A 26,658-nucleotide genomic window follows, 5' to 3' on the forward strand; every position below is an offset into this window, starting at 1 on the left:
CTGTAATCTGGCTTTTCCTTGCTTGAGTCTGTTTTAGGAGAAAAGGTGGAGGAATGCTGTGTGGTCAGAAAGCTGGTCATGGGTGTGTGGGAGGCCACGTCAGGTTTTTTTCTGGGATTAGCAGAAAGTAGTGACAATCCAAACTTAACCTACAGCAGTAAAAGAAATGATGGGCTGGGTTCTTCCACCCCAAGCAAAGGCAGAAATAGGCAATTGGGGATCTTAATGCTGAATCAGGTTGTAGAGGAGTCAGGGGGGGAATGATGGCATCTTTTCAGTCATACTAAATGGAAGCCAGCTGCAAGGGTCTTTGTTGCAAAACTGGACAGAGGAGAATCCTAGGCAGAGCCGAGTTTGATGAATAGTAATGTAGTCTCATCGACCCTCCATGAAGTTCTCCTCTGATCCTTCATTTTGGTGTGGGCGTGATCCTAGCTATCAAAGACAGTGCTAGCATTGGGCAAGCTCTAACAGGGGTTCCAGAGAGGGCAAGGCTTTGGATGTAGGTTTACTGATGGGGTTTATGTCTGTCAGCTGAAGTGTAACCTGGCTGGGTGCAGCTCGTGCCCCTTTCTATAAAATATTTAAACCCTTTAAAACAGAACACAGAGATCAGACTATATATGAAGTGGATTTTAATCAAAGTTTTAAAAATATATTTGGCTTAAGTAGGGAAGAAACTTAGAAGACATCTACCATGTACAAAGCAGTAAATGCAAGGAAAATAATGTATAAAAAATTTCTAGCCAGTTGGGCATAGAATTTTTATTTTTAATACCCCCACTACTACTACCACCATCCCTATTACCACTCCTTCTTCTCCTCTTCCCTTTCCTTCTCCCTGTACCACCACCAACTACCACCACAACCAGAACTGAATAAAAATGAAAGATGACCTGTATCGTGTACAACTGCTAGAATGATTTCCTCAATTTTCCATCTTTACCTCCCCTAGGCTATCATTGTTAGCCATGCTATCAAATCCATTCTCCCCATCAATTCTTCATGGCCCTTTATGGACTCTCTTCTTTCTAACTTACTAAATTGATGGCTTATTGTTGCCTAGTAGACTCTATATAAACACATAATAAAAATTAGTTACCTAATGCTTTAAAGTTTGCAAGGTATTTCACATCAATTGATCCTGACAACAGTGTTGTGAAACAGTTCCTGCAGTTAGTTTATTCCCATTTTGTAAGATGAGGAAATTGAGTTTTAAAGAAGTGAAGTGACTTGACCAGGGTCACTTAGCAAAAATCAGAAATAGGATTTGAACCCAAGTCCTCCTGATTACAAGTCCCACAAGACATCTACTGCTCCAAGCTAGATTTGGTAGACCTCTGAAGAAAACTGAATGGGGAATAGAAAGGGAAATACTTTTTTATTTTCAGCAATACATGACACCTTTACAGAAACTGATCACATAATAAGATATAAAAGCCTCACAACCAAATGCAGAAAAGTAGAATACAAAATGCACCCTTTTTTTTAGACCATAATACTATAAAAATTATACTCACAAAATTGCTGCCAGAAAAAAAAAGACTAAAGGGGATAGCTGGGTGTCTCAGTGGATTGGGAGCCAGACCCAGAGATGGGAGGTCCTGGGTTCAAATTTGGTCTCAGATACTTCCAACCTGGGTGACCCTTGAGCAACACACTATAGTGATTCTAAGACAGAAGGTAATGGTTATTTTTTTAAGAGACTAAAAATTAATTAGAAACTAAATCCCTTAAAGAAGAATGGAATAAAGAACAAATGATAGCAACAATTAACAATTTCATTCAAGAAAATGACAACAAAGAGACAACATAACATACCCCAATTTTTGGAATGCGGTCATCTACTGCTCCCTGTTCCTTCTACAATAATATCTTTCAGATGTGTAAGTAGGACAGGAAAACAAGGATTCTGCCTTGGGATGTTTACATGGATGCATATTTTCTTACAAGTCAGATTGCTGGATGGGGCCACAAGCCTGAGTTTTGGGGGGCAGCCTTTCCTATGTCCTCGGACTTACTGGTGGGACCTATGACTGGAAAGTGCCTTTGGCTGCCACCTTTTCTCTTCTCTGAGTTGACATTGCCCCCACTCCTATTTTGTTTTTTGCCTCAGGGGAAAGAATTCTTCATTTCAGCTCTTTCGCCTGGCATGTCTTGAGTATGTTTTGCTTACCAGTATCTTTGTGGTGCATCATTTTCCCTAATTGCAATATAATAATAATGACAGTCAGTGTTTGGTTTATGCACATTATCTTCCAGAAATATATATATATATATATATATACATATATAATGGATAAACCTCTGTACATTAAATCTAAGAAAATGAAGGATGGAAATGATGGAGAGTAAGTGGGATAGACACAGGCAATGTGACTGTTGCTTGTAGAGGGTCTATTGACTCTGCAGCCAAAGGACATGAGTTAACATTCTGCCTCAGATGCTTCCTAATCATGTGACCTTGGGCAAGCCATTTAAGTGGACCTGATTTACTTATCTGCAAAAAGGAAGGAATTCAGCTCACTCCAGAGGGGCAGATTTCAATGAAGCCTGATGCTACCCACCTCCTGACAGAGAGCACTGCCTTTTTGGACATGACTAATGGAGGAATTTGTTTTACTTAGCTATACATATTTGTTACAAGTACTTTTTTTCAATGTTGGGTTGAGAAGGAAAGAAACTAGATTTTTGTTAATTGATAAAATACGATAAAATTTTAAAATGTTATATGAGGTATTTGGGCTTGGTCATGGCCAGTGCTGGTGCTATGATTCTGTAAGTCACTTAATTTCCTGGATCTCTTGTTTCCACATCTTTCAAGTGTAGACAAGCTGGTCCCTTCCAGCACTGTGACTATCATCCTATGAAGTCCTTGAGTTCAAGGACTGTCTCACCTTTGTCTTTATATTCCTAGTGTTTAGAGGGTGATCTGTTGTGTCTGGCAATTCATGACCCCATTTGGGGTTGGCTTTGCAATGATCCTGGAATGGTTTGCCATTGCTTTCTACAGCTCATTTTACAGATAAGGAAACTGAGGCAAATACGGTGAAGTGACTTGTCCAGGGTTCTATAGCTAGTTAAGTGTCCAAGGACAGATTTCAATTCAATTCAAGTCTTCTAACTCTGGGTCTGGCACTCTGTCCACTGTGCCACTTGGCTGCCCTAGATGGTGACTGGAACATATTAAAAGTACTTAGAAATTATTTCTCACTGATTAGTTCCTTCAATTATTTGATCATTACAATAAGCATAGGAGGTATGCCTATGTGTATAATTATCCCATTTCCCAGATTAGAATATAGATAGAGAGCTGGGAGGGGCTTTAAGAGACCACCTTGCCCCTATTTTACAGATAAGGAAACTGAAGTCCAGAGAGGCCAAATGACTTGCCCAGGGTCACCCAACTAATAAGTGTAAAAGACAGTTTTTAACCCCAAGTCTTCCTATCTCTAAGTTCAAGATTCTGTCTGTTCCATCATGCTTCCTCTGTGTCTGCTCTAAATTAGAAAAAAACAACAGCAAACCCTTACTTTCTGACTTAGTAACAAGTATAGGACAGAAGGGCAAGGACTAGGCAAACAAGGTTAAATGACTTGTCAAGGGACACACAGTTAGGATGTGTCTGATTTCAGATTTGAACCCAGTTTCTGATGACTCCAGGCCTGACTCTCTCTATCCACTGAGCAATCTGTCCCTGCTTTATTTTTTCTCATTCAATCCACATCATTTTCTCTTTTTTGGAAGCCAGTCAAATTCACTTCTTCCTGGAAGCCTTTCCTGTTGAGTCATAGCTGTACTCTTCACTCTTTTGACTTATATCTTACTAGTCCCATGAACTACTTGTGCTATAACAATTTACACTTCCCTACTTCTTCTGAAAATGCTTTTAATCCTTTGTTTCCTGTTGGTGTAATGAAAATGCCTAATCCACCTGACAGCTCCTTTGAGGTTGGTCGATTTCCTTTTATTAGGGTATACCCCAGAGTCTAGAATATTTGTTCTCTATGGGATTCTGGGAGCCCAGGAGACATCAATAGCACCTTCCTCTTTTTTTTTTAAACCCTCACCTTCTGTCTTAGAGTCAACACTGTGTATTGGCACCAAGGCAGAAGAGTGGTAAGGGCTAGGCAATGGGAGTCAAGTGACTTGCCCAGGGTTACACAGCTGGGAAGTATCTGAGGTCAGATTTGAACCCAGTACCTCTCATCTCTGGGTCTGGCTCTCAATCCAGTGAGCCACCCAGCTGCCCCCCCCCCAACCCCCTTCATCTTTTTGAACAGAGCCAATCTCTGGGATTTGAAGCTACGTGTGTCACGAACACACAAGGCTAGTTTGGATTCCCTCAATATCTCTGGTTTTAAGTTATAAGACATTGACTTGCTCAGAGCTCTAGGTGACTCTTTGGGATTGTAAGTTGCCTAGAAGATGCTAACTTGCATTGGTGGAGAGAATTTCCTGACCTAGGAGTTCCTGATATCAAAATTCAGGTCTTATCCCTTAGTTTCTTTGACCAAACTGTCTAATTTATGCTGACTCACCCTTTCTCTTTCTTTTAAACAGATAAAGAGGTTAGTAGTGGGAGCTACAATCTCTCTACTGCAACAACAGGAAGTTACTACAGCTGTGTCAGCCAGATCACCATAGGTAAGTAGGCACCATTTTATTTTAGAAAGTAAAACTACATATCTGCCTGGAAATGGAGATTGGAGACACCTGAGCTTTAGAGCATTTGCTCTGGGGATCAGATTGGACTACAAGTCCCTTTTTGTGGGGAAAAGGGTAATGGGAGCCCTTTAGAGTTTTTCTATTACATTAGAGAAGGAAAATTTTGTTTAGGAATTGATATCATAAGAGGCTGACTTGGATCAAAATTGTGGCAGAATCCGGATTTCAGTTCACATCTTCTGACTCTTAACCCAGCATTCTTTCTTTCTATTACCTACAATGACATTATGATGATTAAATTATGAATAACAAATGATAAATAATAGTAAATTAATAAATTTAGAATAAATATAATAATAAAATAACAAATATTATTAAATCACTAATTAAGATAAAATAACAAAAACAATTGCAGATATATGGTACATGGTAACTAAATTAGAACACAGAGTTAGAGACATATTCCAGGTTCCCTAAGTTCAGAATCCCATTTGTTCTTGGCTTTCTGGGTATTTCCCCTACTGAAGTTGCTTCTGGTTCTTTTTGTGGTCTTAATATAGACTTACATATGATTATACCTTTCTTCTTCGCCTAGGGATCTGTGAAGCTTAGAAACTCAAGTGTTTTTTATTGCTCCTTCAGATTATTTGGGCAGAAAAAAAGGCTTTAGAACTGTATAAGATTTCAGAAATAGAATAAATTTTCCCTTAAATATATCTTTTGCAGTTTCAGCAGTCCTATGATTATATATTGCAAGCTTACCATACTTTTTGAAAGAATGAATAAACTTAAACTTTCATTATCCATTTGAATCTTGCTATAATCTCACTTAGTTCAGATGGCCAAAAAGTTACACAGTGGAGAAAAGAGGCACGAGCCTTGTCAGAAGCTCTTGACAATTCATTCTGTGCCTTGGAATTCTTTGCTTCACTGCTTTTTCAGTTGGTTGCAGCGTCCTTACTTGAATTGTTTGGAAGCATTCCTTTTTTGTCCCTGACCCATGAGATTGTTGGTGAAGGGAATGCCCAGTGAGGAAACTACCTCTCTCAGTGGAGGTACAGCTACACCGGGAATCAGGAAGACTTGGGACATTCACTCACTGTATGACCTAAGTATGTCACTTAAGCTTTGTCTGTTCCCTCATCTGTAAAATGGGATAATAATAGCACCAGGGGCTATTGTGAGGATTGAATGAGATATTATTTACAAAGTGCTTAGCGCAATGCCTGGTACATAGTAAGAATTACATAAATGGTAGCTATTATTATATTATAATTTATAAAATGAGGATAATAATAGTATCTATCTCCCAGGATTATTGTATGTAATAATATTTGTAAAGCTCTTTGTAAACCTTAAAGTGTTATATAGATGCTACCTGCCAATAATAATTATTATTATTATAGTTATTATCATTGGGGCAGCTAGGTGATGCAGAGGATAGAACGTTAGGCTTAGAATTAAAAAGACCTGAGTTCAAATCTGGTCTTAGACGCTAGTTCTAAATTATTTCACCTTTTTGCCTTTGTTTGTTCATCTGTAAAATGAGCAAGAGAAGGAAGTGGCAAAGCACTCCAGTATCTTTGCCAAAAAAATCCTAAATGGCTACACACATAGTTGGAAATGATTGACTCCAGAGCCAGATTTCTTTTCCTTTGTATGTATCTTGTATTTACATAACAATGTACATAGGTTTCTGTAGATTTCCATGTGAGCTCCTGGAGGGCAATGAAGTGACCTTTTCATTTTCTTTTTTTATCTGTATATCCCCAGCACCTAGCATAAAATAGGTGCCAAGTGAATGCTTATTGAATGAATGAATGAATGAATGAATGAATGAATGAATGAATAGATGGATTGGTGGAGGGAGTACCCACTTGGAGTCAATACAGCACCATTACAGAGAATGCCAATTTTAGAGACAGAGATCCTGAGATTGGTTCCTGGCTCTGCTGTGTACTGCCTTTGTTACCTTAGACAAGTCCTTTATCCTTTGGGGATTTGTTCCTCAATGGTAAAACAAGGAAGTTGGATTAAAGAGCTTCTAAGGTCTCTTCCTGCTCTAAATTTATGATCCTATGATTCTATAGAGTATTGAAGTCTACTTGCCTTATTATTAAAGAAAGGTTATTTCTAAATTAAATTATGAACTTGCTTATTGCAATAACACTGAGCACAGTCCCTGGATTCTGGGGATGAGCTATGGAACACCATAAAACAAATGAGAAAATGATTAAATATATGGAAATCATATCAAGCAACCTGAGAGGTTCCAGGATGGAGCAATTAATTCTCTTTGTAGAGACCAGAGGAGGCTTCATGGAAAAGGAGGCTACACCTAAGCTGGGCTTTGAAAAATAAAAGAGTTTTCACAGGTGGAGATGTGGAATCAGATTAATTCCAGGTATAGGGAACAGAAATTTCTGGAGGTAGAAAGGTCAGGACCAAAATGGAAAACAGTGATTTGTCTTGCTATGAGAGTACATGAAAGGGCCCTGGAGTGCTGTATTTTTGTTTTATAAGCAATAGGGAGACACTGAAGGGATGTGTGTATTTGTGTGTGTGTGTGTGTGTGTGTGTATGTGTGTGTGATGTAATCAGATATCAGATGTGCCTTAAGAAGGTTGCCCTGGCAACTGGTTGAAACTTGCTCCTAAGTAATCATTGAGGGCAGCTTGCTCTGGATTTGGAGTCAGATAACCTGGACCCTAATCCCACCTTTCTTATTTAGAATCTAAGATTGATAGATCCAGAGCTGGAAGGGGGCACCAAAGACCATCTTGTCCTACCATTCATTTACAAGTGAACAAATTGAGGTTTTGAGAAGGGGAATGAATCATCCAATAGGTTCATTCACATAGCCACCAAGTATCAGAGGTGAGATTGGAACCTGGGTCTCCTGACTGCAAAATAAGCACTCTTGCCTTTATGGAGTTTTTAACCTTGTGGAGTCAGGGAAGGCAGTAGAATCCAGGGGTCTATGAGGAAATATTCTAGCTGAGTTCAGATCACTCTGAGCACCTCTGATCCTTCCTTCCAGAGAGTAGCCTCTAAATCCTTCATGATCTTGGCCATGCCTCTTATATAATTTATCTATAGAGATTACAATTGACCAAGAACAATTCATTTCTATCTTGCACTATAGGCAAAATTAATTCCATTAGGAGCAGTAAAAAGATATTCTTCCGGAGAGTTAATTTTATTTTAATATTATGTGAACTGAAAATATTTGTTAATATCTTCATTTCCTATGCCAAATTATGTAGTGGTTTCAGAAAATAATAAAAAGCCTCCTTAGTTTTATGAACTGTGGATCAATTCCACTGTAAAAGAGCTTGTAAATTGGTCTAAAGTTTACCTCTAAAAGGAAACAAAGCAAAACAACTCTTACCTTCTTGGCATGCTGCAAGCTTCTGCAGGAGCCATCCAACCTAATGCCTTTAGCTGTTTTCTTGTGTAGTACAATATTTCCATCCAGGGTTGCAAATATGAAGGGAGGACAAGGAAACCGACATTTTCAAGGGAAGTGAAAAGAAAATGGACAAAGATGTCCTTGTCATAATCTCTCATTTCTATGTCACTTTAAGGTTTTAAAAAGCACTTTCTCTACAGAAACCCTGTGAAGTAGATTGGATAGGAATAAGGGCTGGATCTTAACCCTATTGATTTAGAGAACTCCCTCTACCTAAGCAGATTGGGACCTGCTCTTCAACATATAGCTTTAAAGAAATGTCTAAAGCACTGAGAATGTAAATGACTTTTTTTCAAGGCCACATAATTTGTAAGCATTGGAGGTGAGATTCAAATCTTGAACAACTGCCTCCAAGTCCAATGCTCTTTCTCCTCATTGGAGAGGTGGGGAGAGGAAAGGGAATAAGAGTTTATATGTGTATTGTGCTAAGCACATTACCAAAATTATCTTACAACAGTCTTTGAGGGTTAACCCTAATTGCAAGGTGCTTTTATTATCCCCCTTTTACAACTGAGTAAACTGAGGCAACCAAGGGTTAAATGACTTGCCAAATAAGCCAATAAGAATCTGAGACTGAATTTCAGGTAAAGTTTTTTTGACTTCAGGCCCAGCACTGAGCCACCAAGCTGCCAAAGTAAGCTTCCTCTTTAATCATTCTCTTTCTAGACAACCATAGAAATTCAAACACATGATTATCTTTAGTAATAATTTTGGATGTTCTAGTTTTGGGACCCTAGCCAAATCATTTAACTTTTCTGTGTTCAGTCATTTTCAGTCCTGTCAAACTCTTCAGTACCCCATTTGGGGTTTTCTTGGCAAAGATACTAGAGTGGTTTGCCATTGCCTTCTCCAGCTCATTTTATAGATGAGGAAACTGAAGCTAGCAGAGTTAAGTGAGTTGCTGGTAAATGTCTGAGGCCAGATTTGAACTCAGGAAGAATTATTATTATTACTACCAATACTTACACATTTGAGATAATTGGAGCTTTTTTTGCAAAATACTATTCTCTATGTGACCTTAGGTAAATCACTTTATCCCTCTTGGCCTCAGGTTCCTAATCTATAAAACCAGAAAAGTGTGTGTATGTGGTAGGGTTGGACAAGATGCTCCCAGAGGTCCCTTCTAGCTCTATGAGCCAGAAAGGTCTTAAAAATCCATTTGTTGGAGAGAAGATCCTGTTTCACTAATATAATCACCATAATCCTATTTCTAGGTGCCTCATTCTCCACATCTGACCTCTTCTCTTTCTTTACTGGGATCAGGGCCATCTATTCTCTTAAATCTAACTGTGTAGATGACTTCAAAATAATCTTTTTCCTTGCCTCCAGTTGAATAGGACCCATAATATACCACTGAGCATTTCTAAAACAGAACTTGTCTTCCCCACACAACTTTTCTACTCTGACTTCATTGTCCTTCTCATTGGCTAGAAGATAAATGTAACTGTACTTTACTCCTTATTTTACCTCCTAAATTTATTTCGCATTTGAGTTGTGTTGATTTCCTCTTAACAAAGTTTTATACAACTTTCTTTCTTTTCAATGACACCATTGCCACCAATTTAATTCTGATCCTATTTTATCTGATGACTGGGCTACAGTGTAGATGTCTCCACCTCTACTCTTTCCCCTTGATCAAAAACCTCAATGGTTTCCACTACCTAAAGAGTGAAGTCCAAACTCATTAATCTTATGTTCAAGGCTTGTAATAATCTGGCAACATGACACAGTGGAAGGTGTATTGCAGGAGGTCAAATCCTAACTCTTCAACTAATTACTTCTCTTATTCTGGGTAATCACAACCCCTCTGGGCCTCAGGTTTCCCTTCTGTAAAAATGATTGTTTTGGACTACATGGTCTCTGAGGTAAGTACCAGCTCTAGATCTTATGACCTGGATTTGAGTCACAATTTGACCCTTCTGCATAACGTTGGAGTAATATCTCTCTGAGTTTCACTTTCTTCAAGTGTAAAATGTGGATAATTATACCAGTAGCACCTGCCTCACAGGACTGTTATGAGACTCAGATGAGATATTGTGCAAACATTAAAATGCTATACAGAGGTCAGTTTTTCATGATAATTATTTGAGAGAGGGTGGTATGGTCTGTAATTTTATAAATATAGGGAACTACCAAAAAAGGAACTTCCACTACTTCTATCTAGGAGAGTGACCTGCCCAGGACAACACACCATGTAGGTATCTGAGGTGGGACTTCTCTCCAAAGTCAGTTGTGGCTCTTCTGGATGATGACGTTGCTGTTGTCAGTGTCTTCATCTCTTAAGACTTTCATTTACAGAAGAGTTATTGAATTCAAGTTACTGTTATTCTGCACCACTAGTGAGACTCTCTTCACTGGAGAGCTGTCAACACCCATGAAATCAAAGATAAGGACCAGAAATTGCCATTATCATTCCTCTAGGCATTGGGACGTCCTCAAGGAGGACTTTCTTTGGGCAAAGTCACAGCAAAGGGTTTTGTAAATTAGATAGAGAATGGTGCTGACCTTAAATATTTATGTTCTCAGGTTATGATGTTGCCGGACCAGTGGCTATTGGGTTATCCCATTGGAAGAACCCATACGCTCAAGGTGGACCTCCACTATCATCTGATCTGCCTCTCTTCATCTCCAAAGATGCAGGCATTCCTGTGTATCACAGCTCTTTCACTCGAAAGACTGACTTAGCGACCCCTCTATCTTGCCCAGCTTCACTGTCCATCACTCCAGTGCCTTCTTATAGCAGCAGCAGCCAAGAGACTCTTAGTCAAGATACAACAGGTAAGAACGTTTAACTTTTTTGTGGGAGTGGGTGACTCGACTGCATTTGCTTTGATTCCTTTCTGCATCGTACTAAAACATAAATTGTACTTAAAATTCTGATTGTGTGACACCCAGATTACCAAAGAGCCTACTGAATATTCATGGAACTGAATTCCATGGGTTCCTGCTAGCTCAAATTTTGAAGTAGTTGGTTATTGGTTCAAATGCTATTGATCTGTAGTGAAAGATGGTGATCAAGCATTTCCTCCCTCCTCTCCCTCACCAGAGATTGGGGACTCTGGATGTGCAATATGTATATTGTCAGATTTTGTTGGTATGTTATCTCCCTTCCTTCCCTCCCTTCTTCCCTTCCCACCTTTTCCCTCTGTCCCTTTCCTTCCCACACCTTTATCTCTCTCCTTTTTTTCCCAAGGTATGCTTGGCTAACTGAATAGAGGAAGAAGTGGGGAAATAACTTTAGAAGTAAAGATGCGTAAAAATTAAAACTATTAATAAAAGTGAAATAAATAAAAGTGATTAATTCCACTATAAATCAGAAAGAAAAATAAAAGTGCAACTCTTCAAACTTTCATTCAGTTCTTTCATTAGATATTTTAGGGTCTAGAACTGATTGATCATTAATTCTTATTCTCAAACTGCTGTTCATTTTCTCCATGTGGGATGTACTATGCATATAAGAATTTAGGTCTAGTGCTCTGAGTAACGAAAGCAGAAGTGCATACAAGAGTGTTGTTTGTCACTGCTTACTTATGGCTTCGTTTTCAGGTAATTAAACTTAGAAGTACAAAAGTGGTGGAGTCCATCTTGTTACTGCATTTAAGTTGCAAAGAGAAATAGATTGGGATCATGTAGAATGAGCTGGCTTTGGAGTTAGGAAAAACCATGTTAAATTCCTGTCTCTGTGACCATAAACACAGTTTTATTTGTTCTGTCCCCCTTCCTGGGCTTTTAAATATATATATATATATATATATATATATATATATGTAAACCCTCTTATTAGAATATAAGCTCCGTGACTGCAGGAATTATTTTTCTTTTCTTTTTTTTGTATCATCAATATTTACCATGTTGTTTGGCAATCAGTAAACATTTAATAAATACTCTTTAGTCTTGGCACCCCATAAGGAAGTCTGAATACTAAATCAAAATACCTGGGTTCAGATTCTTGCTCTGATGTTTGTTACATATATGACCTTGGGAATGTCACTGAATCTCCATAGATTTCCTTTTCCTGATCTGTAAAATGAAGGCGAAGGCCACTGAGTTGCCTTCTAGCTCTAAATCTATAACCTTCTGATCAATTATGGAGCACCTGACGACTTACAATAATGGGGAGAGAGTTTTCACACAGGGAAAGGGATGGAATCACAGGTTTGGAATTTTTTTAAATGAATGTAAGGAGACAAATGAATTATGTAGAATTTCCTCTGCCATTTCTTCCCCATGTGGATGATGGCACTTTGGAAGCAGTTGTTTGACCAAGAAACTAAAGAATTCTTCTAGAAATCTTCCATATCTGGATTCCACTGATCACTTACTTGTAAGACTTCACAGATGCTGCCACTTAGAGGTAAGAAGTCTCCATTGTACAGGAAGACGTTATAGAATGCTGTGAGGTTGAGTTTGATCAATTCTCATATACCAGATTTTTGGAATGTCCTCTGAGAATGCATGAGTCAAAACTGGGGCCTCATCAGCATCACACACAGAAACATGCCACTCCATATTTGTAGTGTTAATTATTTTTCTCATAGTGTGTACAGTTAGACATTCTTATTAGAAACAAGTAATCCAAGATCTGGAAATCATTTGGACCTGCCACTGTAAGAGTACTGACTTCAGCCAAAAATTTCTTCCATTTAATTTCAATATAATTTAATATTTAATATTATTAATAAAAGTGTTTGTTTTCAATGAAGAAAAGTCTATTTTCTGGGGAAAAAAACACCCTTGTAACACATATGCATAGTTAAGCAAAACAGATTCCCACAATGACCACATTTGATACATATATTCATTTTGCATATTTAGCCTATTACTTCACTGTCAGTCTCTTTTTTTGGATTTTTATAGAAAACTGACTCCTGTACACAGTGGCTTCAGATGGCACGAAATTAGGGGTCAGGGGGATCTCCCTGGCCAGAGAAAATGAGAGGCCACAGAGCTGTGTGAGGTGAGGCTTCCTGGGAAGTGACAACTGCCACATTACCATTTCATCATGTCTCTCTTACAATGGAGTATTTTTTTTTCTCCTGTAGATTACCATAATCAGAAGCAATCTGATTTCAGTATGCGGCATCTATTTTTAACTGGCAGCTTTAAAAATACAAAATGCTATTTGATTCCTGGGAGTCTTGCTGTTAGCAATAAGATATTGAATCCCCTTAGGCAATCATGTTGCTGTTTCTTGGTAGAGTCACAGAGATGGAAAGGACACTTGAATATACTACTTACTATGCAACAGTTTTTCTTTTTTAATTTTCTTTTTTTTAATTGTAAACGGTATGGTTTGTCTCGGCTTGAACCAAGCTCACAATTACTTACATGATGTTTTTTAATCATTCTTTGATTAAAAAAAAAAAACAACTACTATTAGCTGGGTGGCTCAGTGGATTGAGAGTCAGACCCAGAGATGAGAGGTCCTGGATTCAAATCTGACCTCTGATACTTGACCTTGGGCATGTCACTTAAGCCCCATTGCCTAGCCCTTACTGCTCTTCTGCCTTGGAACCAATACACGGTATTGATTCTAGGATGGAAGGTAAGGGCTTAAAAAACAAACTACTATTTGTATTGTGACATAGTAGATAAAGAAGTGGAAGACCTGGGTTCACATTCCCCCTTCAGCTCATAGACAAATCATTAATTTAGCAGTGTTCTAGGCAGCTCTCTAAGACTGTAAGTTATTGAGGAGATGTGTACCTATACTAGTGAAGGGATGCTCCTTTTCTAGGAGGTTCCCTATATTGATGAACTTATAGGTACTTTCCCTATCTAGACAGGTGGCCCTGAGGTCACCAGACTTCAAAGGCTGCCTTAAACACTTACTAGCTTTATAATACTGGCCAATTCACTTGGCCTCTGTTTACCTCAGTTTCTTCATCTCTAAAATGGGTCTAACCGTAGCAGTTACCTCTCAGAATTGTGAGGATCAAGTAAGAGAATAATTTTAACATGTTTAGCACAGTGTCTGACACATAGCTATTTTACATGTCAGCTAGTATTAAAATATGAAGGTGTACTGAGGTGAATGGGGTGTGCCAGGAGGGTCAACCTCTCTGCTGTGAGGGCTTGCTTAGCCTTTTCTATTTTATTTTAAACCCTTATCTTCTGTCTTAGAATCAATACTGTGTATTGGTTCCAAGGCAGAAGAGTGATAAGGGCTAGGCAATGGGAGTTAAATGACTTGACCAGGGTCACACAGCTGGGAAGTGTCTGAGGCCAGATTTGAACCCAGGTCTTCCCATCTCTGGACCTGACTCTCAATCCACTGAGCCACCCAGCTGCCCCAGCTTAGCCCTTTCCAGTGCTGCCCATCCACCTTTTGTGTCTCCTTATTACCCAGGTCTCACCCATGACTCCAAGAAGCTCTAGTATGAGCAATGACAACATTCCAGTAAAACCATCTCAGTAGATGGGCTGAATTAGGTTGAAGGTAGTTGGCAGGTGTCAAAGCTATTCATAAGTGCGTGGGAAGACTTCCCCAGGCAAAATGGGCAGGCAAGAACTATTTATTCCATTGGCCATGAAGGCAGCTGAAGTAGGTGCTATAGAGTGCCATAGAGCTTAGTCAGCTATCAAAGATGCCAAGGTCGTCCAAATGCACCCTGGGCTATCACCACTTATTCTAACTTTCGTCCTGCCACTGGGCATTGAGGACTGGTGTGAGAGTGTGAGTGTGAGGCAGATGTAGAGAGTGCAGCTCTGTAAATCTCACATAAATCCAATTTCTGCTCAGATCAAAACATGGTCTTCATAATGAAGGACAAACAGGTATAGTGCTAAGACCTATTTCCAAATCCTGCCTCTGGGATTGTGGCGTTTGGGGTTAGTCATTTCATTTCTCTTAAACTGACTGACTTGCTGTTTCTCAAACAAGATACCATGTCTTTACACTAGCTCTCCCCAGTGCCTGGAAAGGACTCTCCCTCCTCATTCTTGCCTCTTCCCTCCCCTCGCTTCCTTCAAGTCTTGGCTCAAATACTATCTTTTCTGCAGGAAGCCTTCCCAATTTCTCCATTCCCCTCTCCCCTGCCCTTACCACTGGTACCTTCTCTTTGAGATTATCATTCTTTTACAGTGCAATTATCCTAGTTATTTGTATATTGTTGCCTCCATTAGAGTGTGGACTCCTGGAAGGCAGAGGCCACCCCTTTGTTTTTCTTTGTATTTTTAGTGCTTAGCATAGTCTTTGGCTATAGCATAGTGTCAGTCAACTCTCAGAGACTCTAACTTGTAGACTTTTGCTCAGCTTCCCTAGACAGAGTTCTCCCCCAGATAAAATTGCTGTTTGCTGGTACATTATCTTTTCTGGGGTACTGATTTTCTAGAGAATTGACCCCATTCTTATCTATTTTCTCTTTTGTTTGATTTAGGAGAGAGTGCCCTGGAAGTAGTCAGTCAGCTCTGAGGATGTGGGAGCTGTTCAAACTGTATGTAGAAAACCAAAAGCATCCTCTCTATAACACATACAATAAGTGACTGTTTAGACTTCTCATGTAGTTATCTTCAGAACTGGACAGATCATTATTTTTTAATATTAGCCATTCCATTTTAGGGAAGCTCTCATTGTCTGGGCATTTTCCCTTAATACAACCTAAATCTACAACTTCTACTCTTTGCCTCTCTTCTTCTCTCTGGGGCTAAACAGAACAAGTTGAATCTCTTTTATGTATAAGAGACCTTACCATACCTGTAGAAAGCTTTTGTGTATCTGCTAATCCTTATCACAGCTAACCATCACCTTCTTTTTATATAGATTGGTCTTATCTGAAGATCCTGGCTTCCCTTCCAGAATACAATAGCTTAAAAAATCTGGGGAATAATAGATTTGGAAGGCAACTTCCAAGACAAGGCTTACAAGTCTTGTCTAATCCCCTCATTTTACAGGTGAGGAAACTGAGGCCAGTCAGTCAATAAACATTTATTACTGTACTAAATGCTAGGAACACAAAAGAAGGCATAAAAGTTTCTACTCTCAAGGCTCTCACAGGCTAATGGGGGAAACAGTTATGTATAAAGAAGCTATGCAGAAGACAAATTGGAAATAACAGAGACAAAGGATTAAGGGAAATTGGGAAAGATTCTCTGAGGTGTGGAGAAGTGAAGCTTCTTAATGTCCTTTTTTGGAAAGTGATACCTAGAACTGAGCACAGAGTTAGAGCATTATTTACTTCATGCTTTACAATATTATACCAGAGATGTAGTTATATAATTAATTTACGTCATCTTTTTCTGCTTCTTCCTCCTTCACATATTTCTCTTCCAAACAAAAATGGTGGACAGAATTTCTCCATTACTACAGATTAGCTGCTCACCTGTAGCTTATAATCTTAAGAGAGTTGTCTTGGGCATTGAGAAATTGGGTGACTTACCCAGGATCAAACACCTTTTAAAATAGAGAAAGAAATGAAAATGCTAAATGGACAGGATTATGGAAGGAGAATTGGAAAGGAACCGAGAAACTTCTAGTTCAGGGCTACTTCTTTCCTTTGTAATATTTTGTATTTTATTTTATTTATTTTTTTCAAAAACTTTACTGCACATTCTTTCTCCCAATGCTGGCAAGGCCAATGATCTGATCTTTAAAACTCAGTAAATACCATCAAATACCACACCCACCTAACATCAGGAGAACTTGGGTTCAAATCTGGCCTCAGACACTCTCTAATTGTATAACTTGGGCAAGTTAGCTAACTCTAATTGCCTAATCCTTGATGCTCTTCTGTCTTAAGTATTGATACCAAGACTGAAGGTAAAAGTATTTTTTTTTAAAGAAAAGCGTATATTGTTGCCTCCACTATTCAAGACAAATGATAATACCCAAGACTCTAGCTTCTTTCTCTAAGACACAGTTTGAATGATCACATATATCTTGCCATGTAATTCAGAGTAATTCGTAATGGTATTTATTTATCTTTTAAGATAACATCACTGGCCTCACCAGCATTTGGATATCATTAGTTTGTCTTGGATGAAGTATCTGGGATATGTTTCTCTCCCACTCCAATTTTTAACCTGTCATACAGATCTCACCTTTTTCCAGTAGATTGTGACTAGATACAGTCAGGGCCAATATCAAAGAAAGGCTGGGAGTTTTACATTTCAGGGAGAGGGCATGCTGAATACAGATATTGCAACTTGAGCCCCTGAGGGAACAATTGGGTGCAGAGTAATCTGACCTCCAGTAGAGAGGTGGTTTGTTCTGCCAGCAAGCACACAGGACTCCTTTGTGGCTGTGCTGATCATCCTCATTGTCTATCCTGGCATCAGGCAGCTGGCCTGCAAAACTTTCTGTGGGAGGGTATTGGGGCTTCTTGAAGTATCATTAATGGAAGGTGAATCATTCCATGCAAAAAAAAAGGGGGAGAAGGAGAGGGGGAAAAGGAATGTTAAGAGTTCTCTCTGTTTGATGGTAAAGAAACTGGGAGTTCTCTCTGAATCTGACTCTTATCTCTTTGTCTCTGTCCCTGTAGCCTAACCATCCCATTTCCTTCAACCAATTCTTATGAAGCATGATCTCTGTGCCCTTTCAACTTGAGATCCACGATCCCATGATTCTCAGACCCAACCAGAGGCTGTATTCAAACCATCATAGAATGAATGTAGAATTGAGGGGCATCTCTGTGGTCATCTTGTCTGACTGATAACCCAAACCAGAATGAGTTAAACCTCGACCCCTACCTGACTAGTGCTTATATCACTGGCATACATACACACGTATGCATGACAGCATGCCAGTAGATAAAGGGCCAGTTCCATTGTTAGGAAGACCTAGGTTCAAGTTCAAGTTCTATCTCTACCATATACTTGGTGTGTGACCAGACAAGTCTCCTTTCAGTAGCCAGAAAAGCAGCTATGTCAAACTTGGACAAAGATGGAGGGGCTACTAAATTGATTGTACATAAAGATCCCTGTCAGCTACCGATCGACTTAGAAATAGAGAGTTTTAAAAATTCATATATCACATTAAAATTAAATAGGAATTGTCTTTTATTCTCGTTCAGGTCTCAATGGGGAGGATTAAGAAACTTGCCCTCTGTCCTAGAGGATTCTCTAAGATTCTCAGTAGCAGAACAAATGCCAACATGTACTTGCAGAGGGAGTTCCTCTCTTGTGGTTCCCTATGTTGAAGAAGTCATAAGTCTTATTTTATGATAATGTAATTCTTTGATATAACATATAATGACAAGAATTATGGCTCTAAAAATGGAATGTGAAAAGTATGTTTTAGAGTTCATGCCTCCTTTCTGTTATCTCCTGCCTGCAATATTTCCCCTTTTCCTTTTGTCTCTTAAAATGTCCTAGCTTCCTTCAAGTCTCAGCCAAAGCACTGACTCCTTCAATTTGGAAATCTCCCCTCTAGAAAGAATTTTGTCTGTCTTGTATATCGCGTATATTTACTTTTCTGTGACTGTGTCATATCCTTTCAGGAGCATGTAAGTTTCTCAATGGGCAGTCCACTTTTGTTTTGTGTTGCTAACATCCATCACAGTGCTCAGCAGATAGTACACTCTCAAATGTCTGCTGATGGATTAATTGACTGAGGATAATTAAGAGTGTAAAATGGTGGTGGGACATTCCACTAGAGATGTCCTAAAGATCAGTTAAATGAACTGGGGATAGAAACCTGGAAAAGTGATAATAAGTGATGACATGTTATTTGTTTTGACATTGAAGGACCTGAATGTGGAAGAGAGATTAGATTATTTTCCTTAGCTCCCAAAGGTCAGGTCTATCAGCACTGGATAAAATTTGCTGAAATTCATTTCAGATTATGCAAGGAAAGTCTTCCTCACAATTAGCAAAATATACTTTAGGGTTATAAAGAACCTTAGAGGATGCCTTGACAAACCTTTTCTGTTCAAACAAGGAAAAAAGACTTTCTAACAATTAATATCATATACCTTAGAACTAGAAAGAAGTATACAAGGTATATAGACCAACCCCTTTCTTTTACAGACAAGCAACTGAGGCTCAGAAAGGTTAAGTTATATAGGTAGCAAATATTAGAGCCAGAAATTGACCTAATGTCTTCTAACTCTAAACACTATGATTTTTTTAATTACACACACATGTGCATATATATACACACCCACATATATATAACTAATATATATTATGTATATTTCATGTATAAATTAGGTCTATCATCTATCTGTGTCTGCTTATTTATCTATCTATCTGCCTAGGTATCTGTCTGTCCATCCATCTCTCCATCTATCTACCTATATACCCATCTATCCATCAATCCATCTATCTGTCCATCCATTATCTATCTATCTATTTATCTATCTATCTATCTATCTATCTATCTATCTATCTATCTATCTATCTATCTATCTATCTATCTTTCCGTCCATCCGTCTGTCTGTCTGTCTGTCTACATTCCAAATTGAATGAATTGTCTTGGGAGGTCATGGACTCCCATTCTGAATTTTGCTTGAATGGCCACTTGTTTGAGATGATACAACCTGGATTCTTGTTTAGGTACGTACAGCTTAGACTAGACAGTGTCCAAAGAGCCTTCAATTGTGAGACCTTCCAATTCTGTGCCTTCTGACTCCAAATCCTTTGATCCTTTGATCTGTGCATATCATTTAAAAATTATTGCTATGTAGATAGAAATCATTCATTTAATTAAAGAAAGGAATTCAGTGGGCAGAGGTAGAGAAGTAATGTTTTGGGGGTGGAGAGAAAATTGGCATGAGACTATCAACCAATAATGAAGGCAGGATATTTACTACATCCTTTTGCCAGTAGGGGGAGCTATTTCTTAACTTGTAGGTAAATAGCAAGAAAAATTCTTTGGGTACTTTGCCTCTAAAAACTCAATGAGACAGTCCAAGCCCTGGGTCACAACTGTTTTACTTCTCTAATATCTTAAAATTTGAAAAGTGTTTTAACGCCATGGATACCATCTCTCATTTAAAACATCCTTCATAGGGAAAAGACTGGGGCAGGATAAAATCAGAGGGGAGTGGGAGGAGGGGATAGAAGCTTAGGGATGGGAGGAAGACAGGTTAAAAGACAAAGCCATGAGCTCTTCAGCAGAAGGTCAAAAAATGTTTGTTCCAGCAAAGACTTTAGCCATTATCCCCAAGTATCACACCTGTACCCAGGACTAAGCCTCTACAACAAAGGATATTTTAGGTAATCATTGAAACTATGGCTCCATAACACATTGAAAAGAAGGAATTTGAAGTCTGAGTATTTGAGTTCAATTCATGGCTCTGTTTCTTACTACTTGTGTGACCTAGAGGTACATTGCTTAGACTTCCCACCTCAGTTTCCTCATTTGTAAAATGAAAGAGATGGACAAAATGATCTCTAAAACTTCTAGATTGAAATTCTATGTTTTTATGAAACACCCTCCCATTAGTTGGATCTTAGACACTAAAATATAAATGGATGGGGGAGATGGGGCAAAAAAGAAGTTCATTTTGAACAAGTCAGCAAAAAAAAGAGCACTGATTTTGTTGGCAGAAGAATGTGGATTTGATTTTATTTCTAATGCTTGCTACCAGTATGACTAGACAAAGTATTTAGCTTCTTTAGGCCTTTGTTTCTTCATTTGTTAAATGATAAAATTTTGGACTAGATGGCCTCTGAAGTCCTGTCTAGCTATAGATATATAATTATATGTGTACTTTGCCAATAAATTAATAAGCAGTAAATGAAACCTTCTTATTAACTATGGTGGGCAGATGGGAAAGTGATTTGGCTCTTCTCCTTTTCCTTGGCCTAATTGGTTCTCTCTCTCCCTTCTTCCATCATTTTCCTGCCTCTTCTGAATTGTCCTTGGATGCTGACCTTGACATGCTGTTAGTTGTAGAAAGCACCATTGAAGTACAATAGGCAAGGAAGGTGTAATGTGCCTTCCAATTCTACCATGTACTTGGTATTTGTATCTTTAATCCCACTGAGGGTGGGGTTAGTGCTAGACTTTGATGATCTTTTTATATGTGTATCAGAGTGAGAGAGAGGGAGAGAGAAAAAGAGAGAGAGAGAGAGAGAGAGAGAGAGAGAGAGAGAGAGAGAGAGAGAGAGAGAGAGAGAGTAGTATAGGAGCAAGAGTTGGATAGCTTCCTAGTAAAAGAGTCTAGAATCAGGAGAGACCTGGAGTCAAATTCTGCTCATGATATTTACTGCTTGTGTAAACCAGGTTAAGTCACTTAACCTCTGCCTCTGAGCATAATTTTTCTTACCTGTAAAAAAGGGACAGTAATATCTACCCTCCCACATAGGGTTGTTAAGAAACTCAAATGAGATGTTTTACATGAAGGGCTTGGCAAGACTTAGTGTCCTAAGTAACTGTTAGCTATTAATATTGTTATTTCAGCTTTCTACATCTTCATTCATTGAAATTCAAACAACAAGAGCCACAGGGCAAGTTGCTATGCTGCTATTATTCTTTTACATTTAAGAAAGAAGATTGTTTAGTTAGTTGTATCTGACTCATTGTGACCTCTGTAAGAGTTAAAATGGATTTTTTCCAAATTGTAAGAGTTAAAAAGGTTTTGTGGTCACCATTTATAAAAATTAACTCTTAAGTTACAAGGCTGTTAGTAGCTTTATTACAGCAAAGTAGAGATAGTAAAGAGAGGGATGTATAGGAAGGAGGTAGAAAATATTGCCTAGCTAAATTTCCTAAGTTTGGATCTGAGTGCCTCACTGAAGAGACCATCAGAAGAAGCCCTCCAATGCAGAAGATTCCAGCCCAGAAGGAATCCAATGCTGATGTAAATGCTCAGTTCTTTGGTCTCATCTTTTATAAGCCCTTTTCCACGTCACTTCCTGTCTCTCTGGTTTCTACTTCCTCTTACTGTGGGTTGATCTATCACATCTCAGGAACCAATCATAGTTTCTTAATTAGCCTGACTGCCCAGGGGATGGGGAGTGCTTGTGGGATCCACTTTTGGTCTTTTGAGGGTGTGAACTTCCTTTTCTAGTAAAAGGTTAAGTGTGAAAGGAGGGGGCACTCCAAGTTCTTGATTGATTAAGTTAAAATAAACAAAGGAGGATAATTCCATTTCATACTTCATTTGGAGTTTTCTGAGCAAAAATTTCCTTCTCTAACATTTCACAAATGGGAAAACTGAAGCAAACAGAGAAGTGACTGCTCAGGGTATCAAGCTAGTAAGTGAGGCCAGATTTGAATTCAGGTTGTCCTACCAAGCATTAAGCATCTACCATGTTCTAGGCACTTTGGTAAGCACATTAAAATGCTATATCATTTTGGTCCTTAGTCCTTGTTAGACAGAGGTTAACTGACTTGCACAGAGTTTTGAAGTTAGTCAAAGGCAGGATTTGGACTCAGGTCTTCCTCACTCTAGATTGAATACTCTAACCACTGCACTACTTTGAATATCTGGTGAATTATTATGCTGGTAGATAAAATTGCTGCTTTTAAAAATTGAGTAAAAAGATCAAATGAGTTAGCATATATAAAGTGTTTTAAAACCTTAAAACAACATATAAACATAAACTATTAATATTATTCTTAGGCTGCAATCTCATCAGTTCAACGAGACCATTGATATTTTTAGATAAATTTATGCTGATTTTGTTTTTACATAACAGACATTTCCCTTTGTATCCCAGAGATACATCCCTTATAAAAAATAAATGAGAGGAAAAAAGTTGCATGAAATCAACCAACATATGATTGAAAAATCCAACATTATGAAATATTATTATTAGAATTAGCACTGTTATTAAGAGATTCACACTGAATGGACCTCCTATAGCTAAATCACAGGAGAACAAGGACGAGAGTTGCACAGCCTGATCAAGCATGGATGGAATATGATTTGAATCATTGGAGTGGAGATCCATTGAAATATGAGAATATTGAGGAGCCATGTGGATAGAGACCCACCTTTGAGTCGGAAAAGTCTGGTTTCCTTTCCCCTCCATCCCAATCCTAGCTATATGGCAGGAGAGAAATTCATTTCTCTGTGCCTCTGGAGGCTCAAGGCTCTGTTACCTAGGAGCTGTCCGCTAGCTGATCTGTATCAGTGCTGGGGAGTTGATGAAGAGAGAAACTTTCTCTACATTGAAGAAATCACAGATCTGAAACAGAAAGACCTCCATCCTCCCATTCCTTATTATCTGTCCTTCTGTCCTCTATGTTTATCATTTAGAGAATGACAGAGATAAGATTCCTTAGAAAGCAAATCCCTGAGCCTTTAAGTTTACATTTTGATTGACCAAGACCTATAAAAAGGAATGAGGTTATTCTAGTCTAGCACTCTTCCATCTTTTCCCAATTATTCCCTGGAGTTTGATTGACATGTTTGCTGATTCCTTTGGGATTGATATCAGTTAAATAAGTGTATATGTCAGAAAGCTGAGGATGCTGAAAATGAATATCTGTAGTTTCATTCTAACAACCATCACTTGTGAGCTGAGCCATAAGTGGGAGGAGAACAGCTGCAGTCCCCTGTCATTTCCGGGGAGCTGCTGCTGCTGGCCAGTAAGTTCTGATCTTGGCTGAACCTTTGCCCCCCAGGGGAATAGTGAAGGATGATGGCTGAGGCAGAATTTGCAGTTTCTAAATTTAATCATGATGGTTTGAGAATTTCAACCCGTAATTTAAAATTATTGAAAGGAACAAGTCTTGAAATGGAAACCTTTGTTCTTAGGACCATATTTTTTAATAACTACATTTGGTCCAGTGGTGTTCACCAGCTGGAAATCATGGAATACTATAGACTTAAATAGAATTAGTATTATAGTTGAAGGTCGTCCAAAGGACAATAGAAAAAGGCTGGATGGATGCGAACAGTGTATGACATAATACCATTCAAGAAATCAAAGGGTTACAGGTGTAGAGTGGGAAAGAACCTTAGGAATCAACTAGTCTACTGCCTCATTTTATAGATAAGAATACCAAGGTTCACAGGAGGGAAGTGACTTGTACAAGGTCAAACAGGTAATAAATCACAGAAGGAAGATTTGAATTTAGGTCCTGACTCCAAAGTCAAGAATTACAGATGACACCTATTTATTATTAGAAGGTGAAGTCATATTGGTAAAAATAGATGCTTCTCTCTACTTTCCCTTTTCTGCCTCTGCTTCCCCCCACCTCTGTTCTCCCCATCTTCCTATTTTCTTTCCCTTTTATACCTTCCATTTCCTCCTCTTTTCCTTTTATTCCCTCTGTCCCTATTCCCTCTTCTCCTATTCTCTCCCTACACTATCTAAAGCTCATCTCTTTCTCTGGTCCTCTCCTTATTGTCTTCCTCCTCTGCCTGCTTCCTTCCCAATTAAATAAAATATAAAATGTTGTTAAAATCTTAAATGGCAATAAAGTATGTCCAAAAAATCTTAGTGCAATTTTAAGCTGTTAGTAAAACTTAGCTATATTTTGCCTAATAATGCTCACCAGTTGGAAATCATGGAATTCCATATTCTCAAAGAATTAAAGTTGAAGGTCACCCAAAGGGCAATGTAAGGTAGATGTGAGCAAGCTGTGACATATTACCATTCAAGAAGTCATAAAGATAATTGATTTAGAAATAGAAAACTGTTAAGATTGAAAAGAAAACTAAGACTTTTGGGACATTCTGTATAAATGGTAGCTGCCATCATCATCATCATCATCATCTCCTTTCTTCTTATCCTGAATGGAGGGTTCATTTCACACACTTTGCTTCTTGTTCCTTCAACACTGTTAGACTAGAGAAGAATTTGTGTAGGTTATTGTGTTCATTTTCTTGAATAGGGGGTTCTAGGGTTCATCCTTAAACTAACCCCCCTATTCCTTAATCCCTGACTTCTTGTTTTTTAATTCTAATCAATCATTACAATTCCTTTTAATGATCTGTCTGATTATCATTAATTGTCTTGTCTTTGGTGAATCTTGTAAAAGCCTATCCCCTCTATTCTTACATATTTATTTTCTGGGTTTCTTGAGGATTCTCTTTTGTCAGCACATGTACATAACTGATCAGCCCTATTAATTTCTTAGTTTCTTCCCAATTGTCCCTCTTTGTTTTAGGCTGAAGAATCCTGTGAAACCCAAACACTCATATTCCTCTGGTGCTCCAGAGAAGAGTCAAGAAAGGACAAATTTTGCATATGTTTGATATTATAGGATCAAGTTTTTGAGTCCCATTTTACAGAGGAAGAAACGGAGGCCCAAAGATGCTATGTGGAGGATTACAGATTTATTGCTGGAAGAGAGTTTAAGTGATTTGTAAAGGTCACATAGCTTGGAAGTATCTGAGATGGAATTTAAAGCCAAGTATCCTTAATTCGAAGTGCAGTGCCCTATCTTCTGTTGCTAGAAGAAAGTGAATAAGATGAGAATTGGAGCATCTGAATTATGTTGGTCACTGAGAGAAAAATTCTTAGACACAATTGCCAGCCAGCAGATTATTTTTTACTTACAAAGCAAGGAAGATGGACAAAGAAAGATAATTTCTAAGCACAAGTACAGCCTGATTTTTCTTTAGGTTTTATTTCATTTAGAAAAAGCAACAAAATAAAAGAAAATGCTTCCTCTATTTTGACTGGCTTCATTAACAAGGTATTAGGAATACACGAGAGTACAGAAAGACAAATTTGGTTGGAAAGATAGAGCATTTAACTATGTGCTAGCTAGGCACTGTAATAAATGTGGAAGATATAATATAAATAGAAAAAATACAGTCCTTACTCTCAAGGAACAATTCTAACAGAAGAATATAAAACTCAGGGGAAATGGAAAAGGAGAGGGGAGAAAGAGAAAAATACCCATTTGAAGAAAGGACAACTGGCAAAGAATTACTTGAGCATAAAATAAAATGAGAAGCATGGCTGGGATTCTCTCAAAAAATGGTGCTCCCACAAGTTACAGTTCAGAGAGCCAACCTCAGGGCAGTTTGAAGAAACAACTGCTTTTAAAAAGATATAACTGAGACCAAAAAACTAATAGAAACAATGAACAGCTCAGAGATTATGACTTGAGGGTATCATCATTCTGCCTTCAGTTTAGCCACATTGGCTGACTTTCTTTTCCTCAGAAGGAACATTTCATCTCTCATTTCTGTTCCTTTGCTCAGGTTATCCCTACCCTCTTTGCCTGAAATGACTTCTCTCCTCTCTGCTATTGCTTGAAGTTCTCAGCTTATTTTAAAATTCAGCTTAAGCTCTCCTTTTAACATGGGCTTCTCTGATGTTAGTGCCTTCTTCTTCAAAATTACCTTGTCTATATTTTGTACAAGTGTCCAAAATAGCTTAAGACAGTACTTAGACTTTTGGAATAACTGAATATATATTTACCCCCATTTAGAATGTAAGTACCTTGTGGGGAGGCTATTTAATTTTTTGTATTGAAAACTGACTGACACATAGTAGGTAGTTAATATATATTCAATAAATAAACAATAAAATTATAATAAAACCAATGCTTATATTTAAAGGAAATCACTTTGGCAGAAGTATATATAGGGTGGATTGGAGTGTGAGAGTATTGAGGAGTAATTTAGGGAGGGATGATGAATGCCTGAACTAAGATTTTAAAGGCT

At 38.3% G+C, this 26,658-nt stretch overlaps 1 protein-coding gene across 2 annotated transcripts in view; it reads left to right on the forward strand.

The window, feature by feature from the left end:
• The window catches only part of ANO4 (anoctamin 4), a 475,191-nt gene that overhangs the window by 11,844 nt on the left and 436,689 nt on the right, over nt 1–26,658 (forward strand). For both annotated transcript variants that reach the window (XM_007503277.3, XM_007503279.3), the window contains exons 2-3: nt 4,564–4,647; nt 10,667–10,918. In XM_007503277.3, coding sequence (XP_007503339.1) covers nt 4,564–4,647; nt 10,667–10,918 — 336 coding nt within the window. The remainder of the gene's footprint in view (nt 1–4,563; nt 4,648–10,666; nt 10,919–26,658) is intronic.

Source organism: Monodelphis domestica, chromosome 5 (assembly GCF_027887165.1).
Source record: "Monodelphis domestica isolate mMonDom1 chromosome 5, mMonDom1.pri, whole genome shotgun sequence".
Lineage (NCBI taxonomy): Eukaryota > Metazoa > Chordata > Mammalia > Didelphimorphia > Didelphidae > Monodelphis > Monodelphis domestica.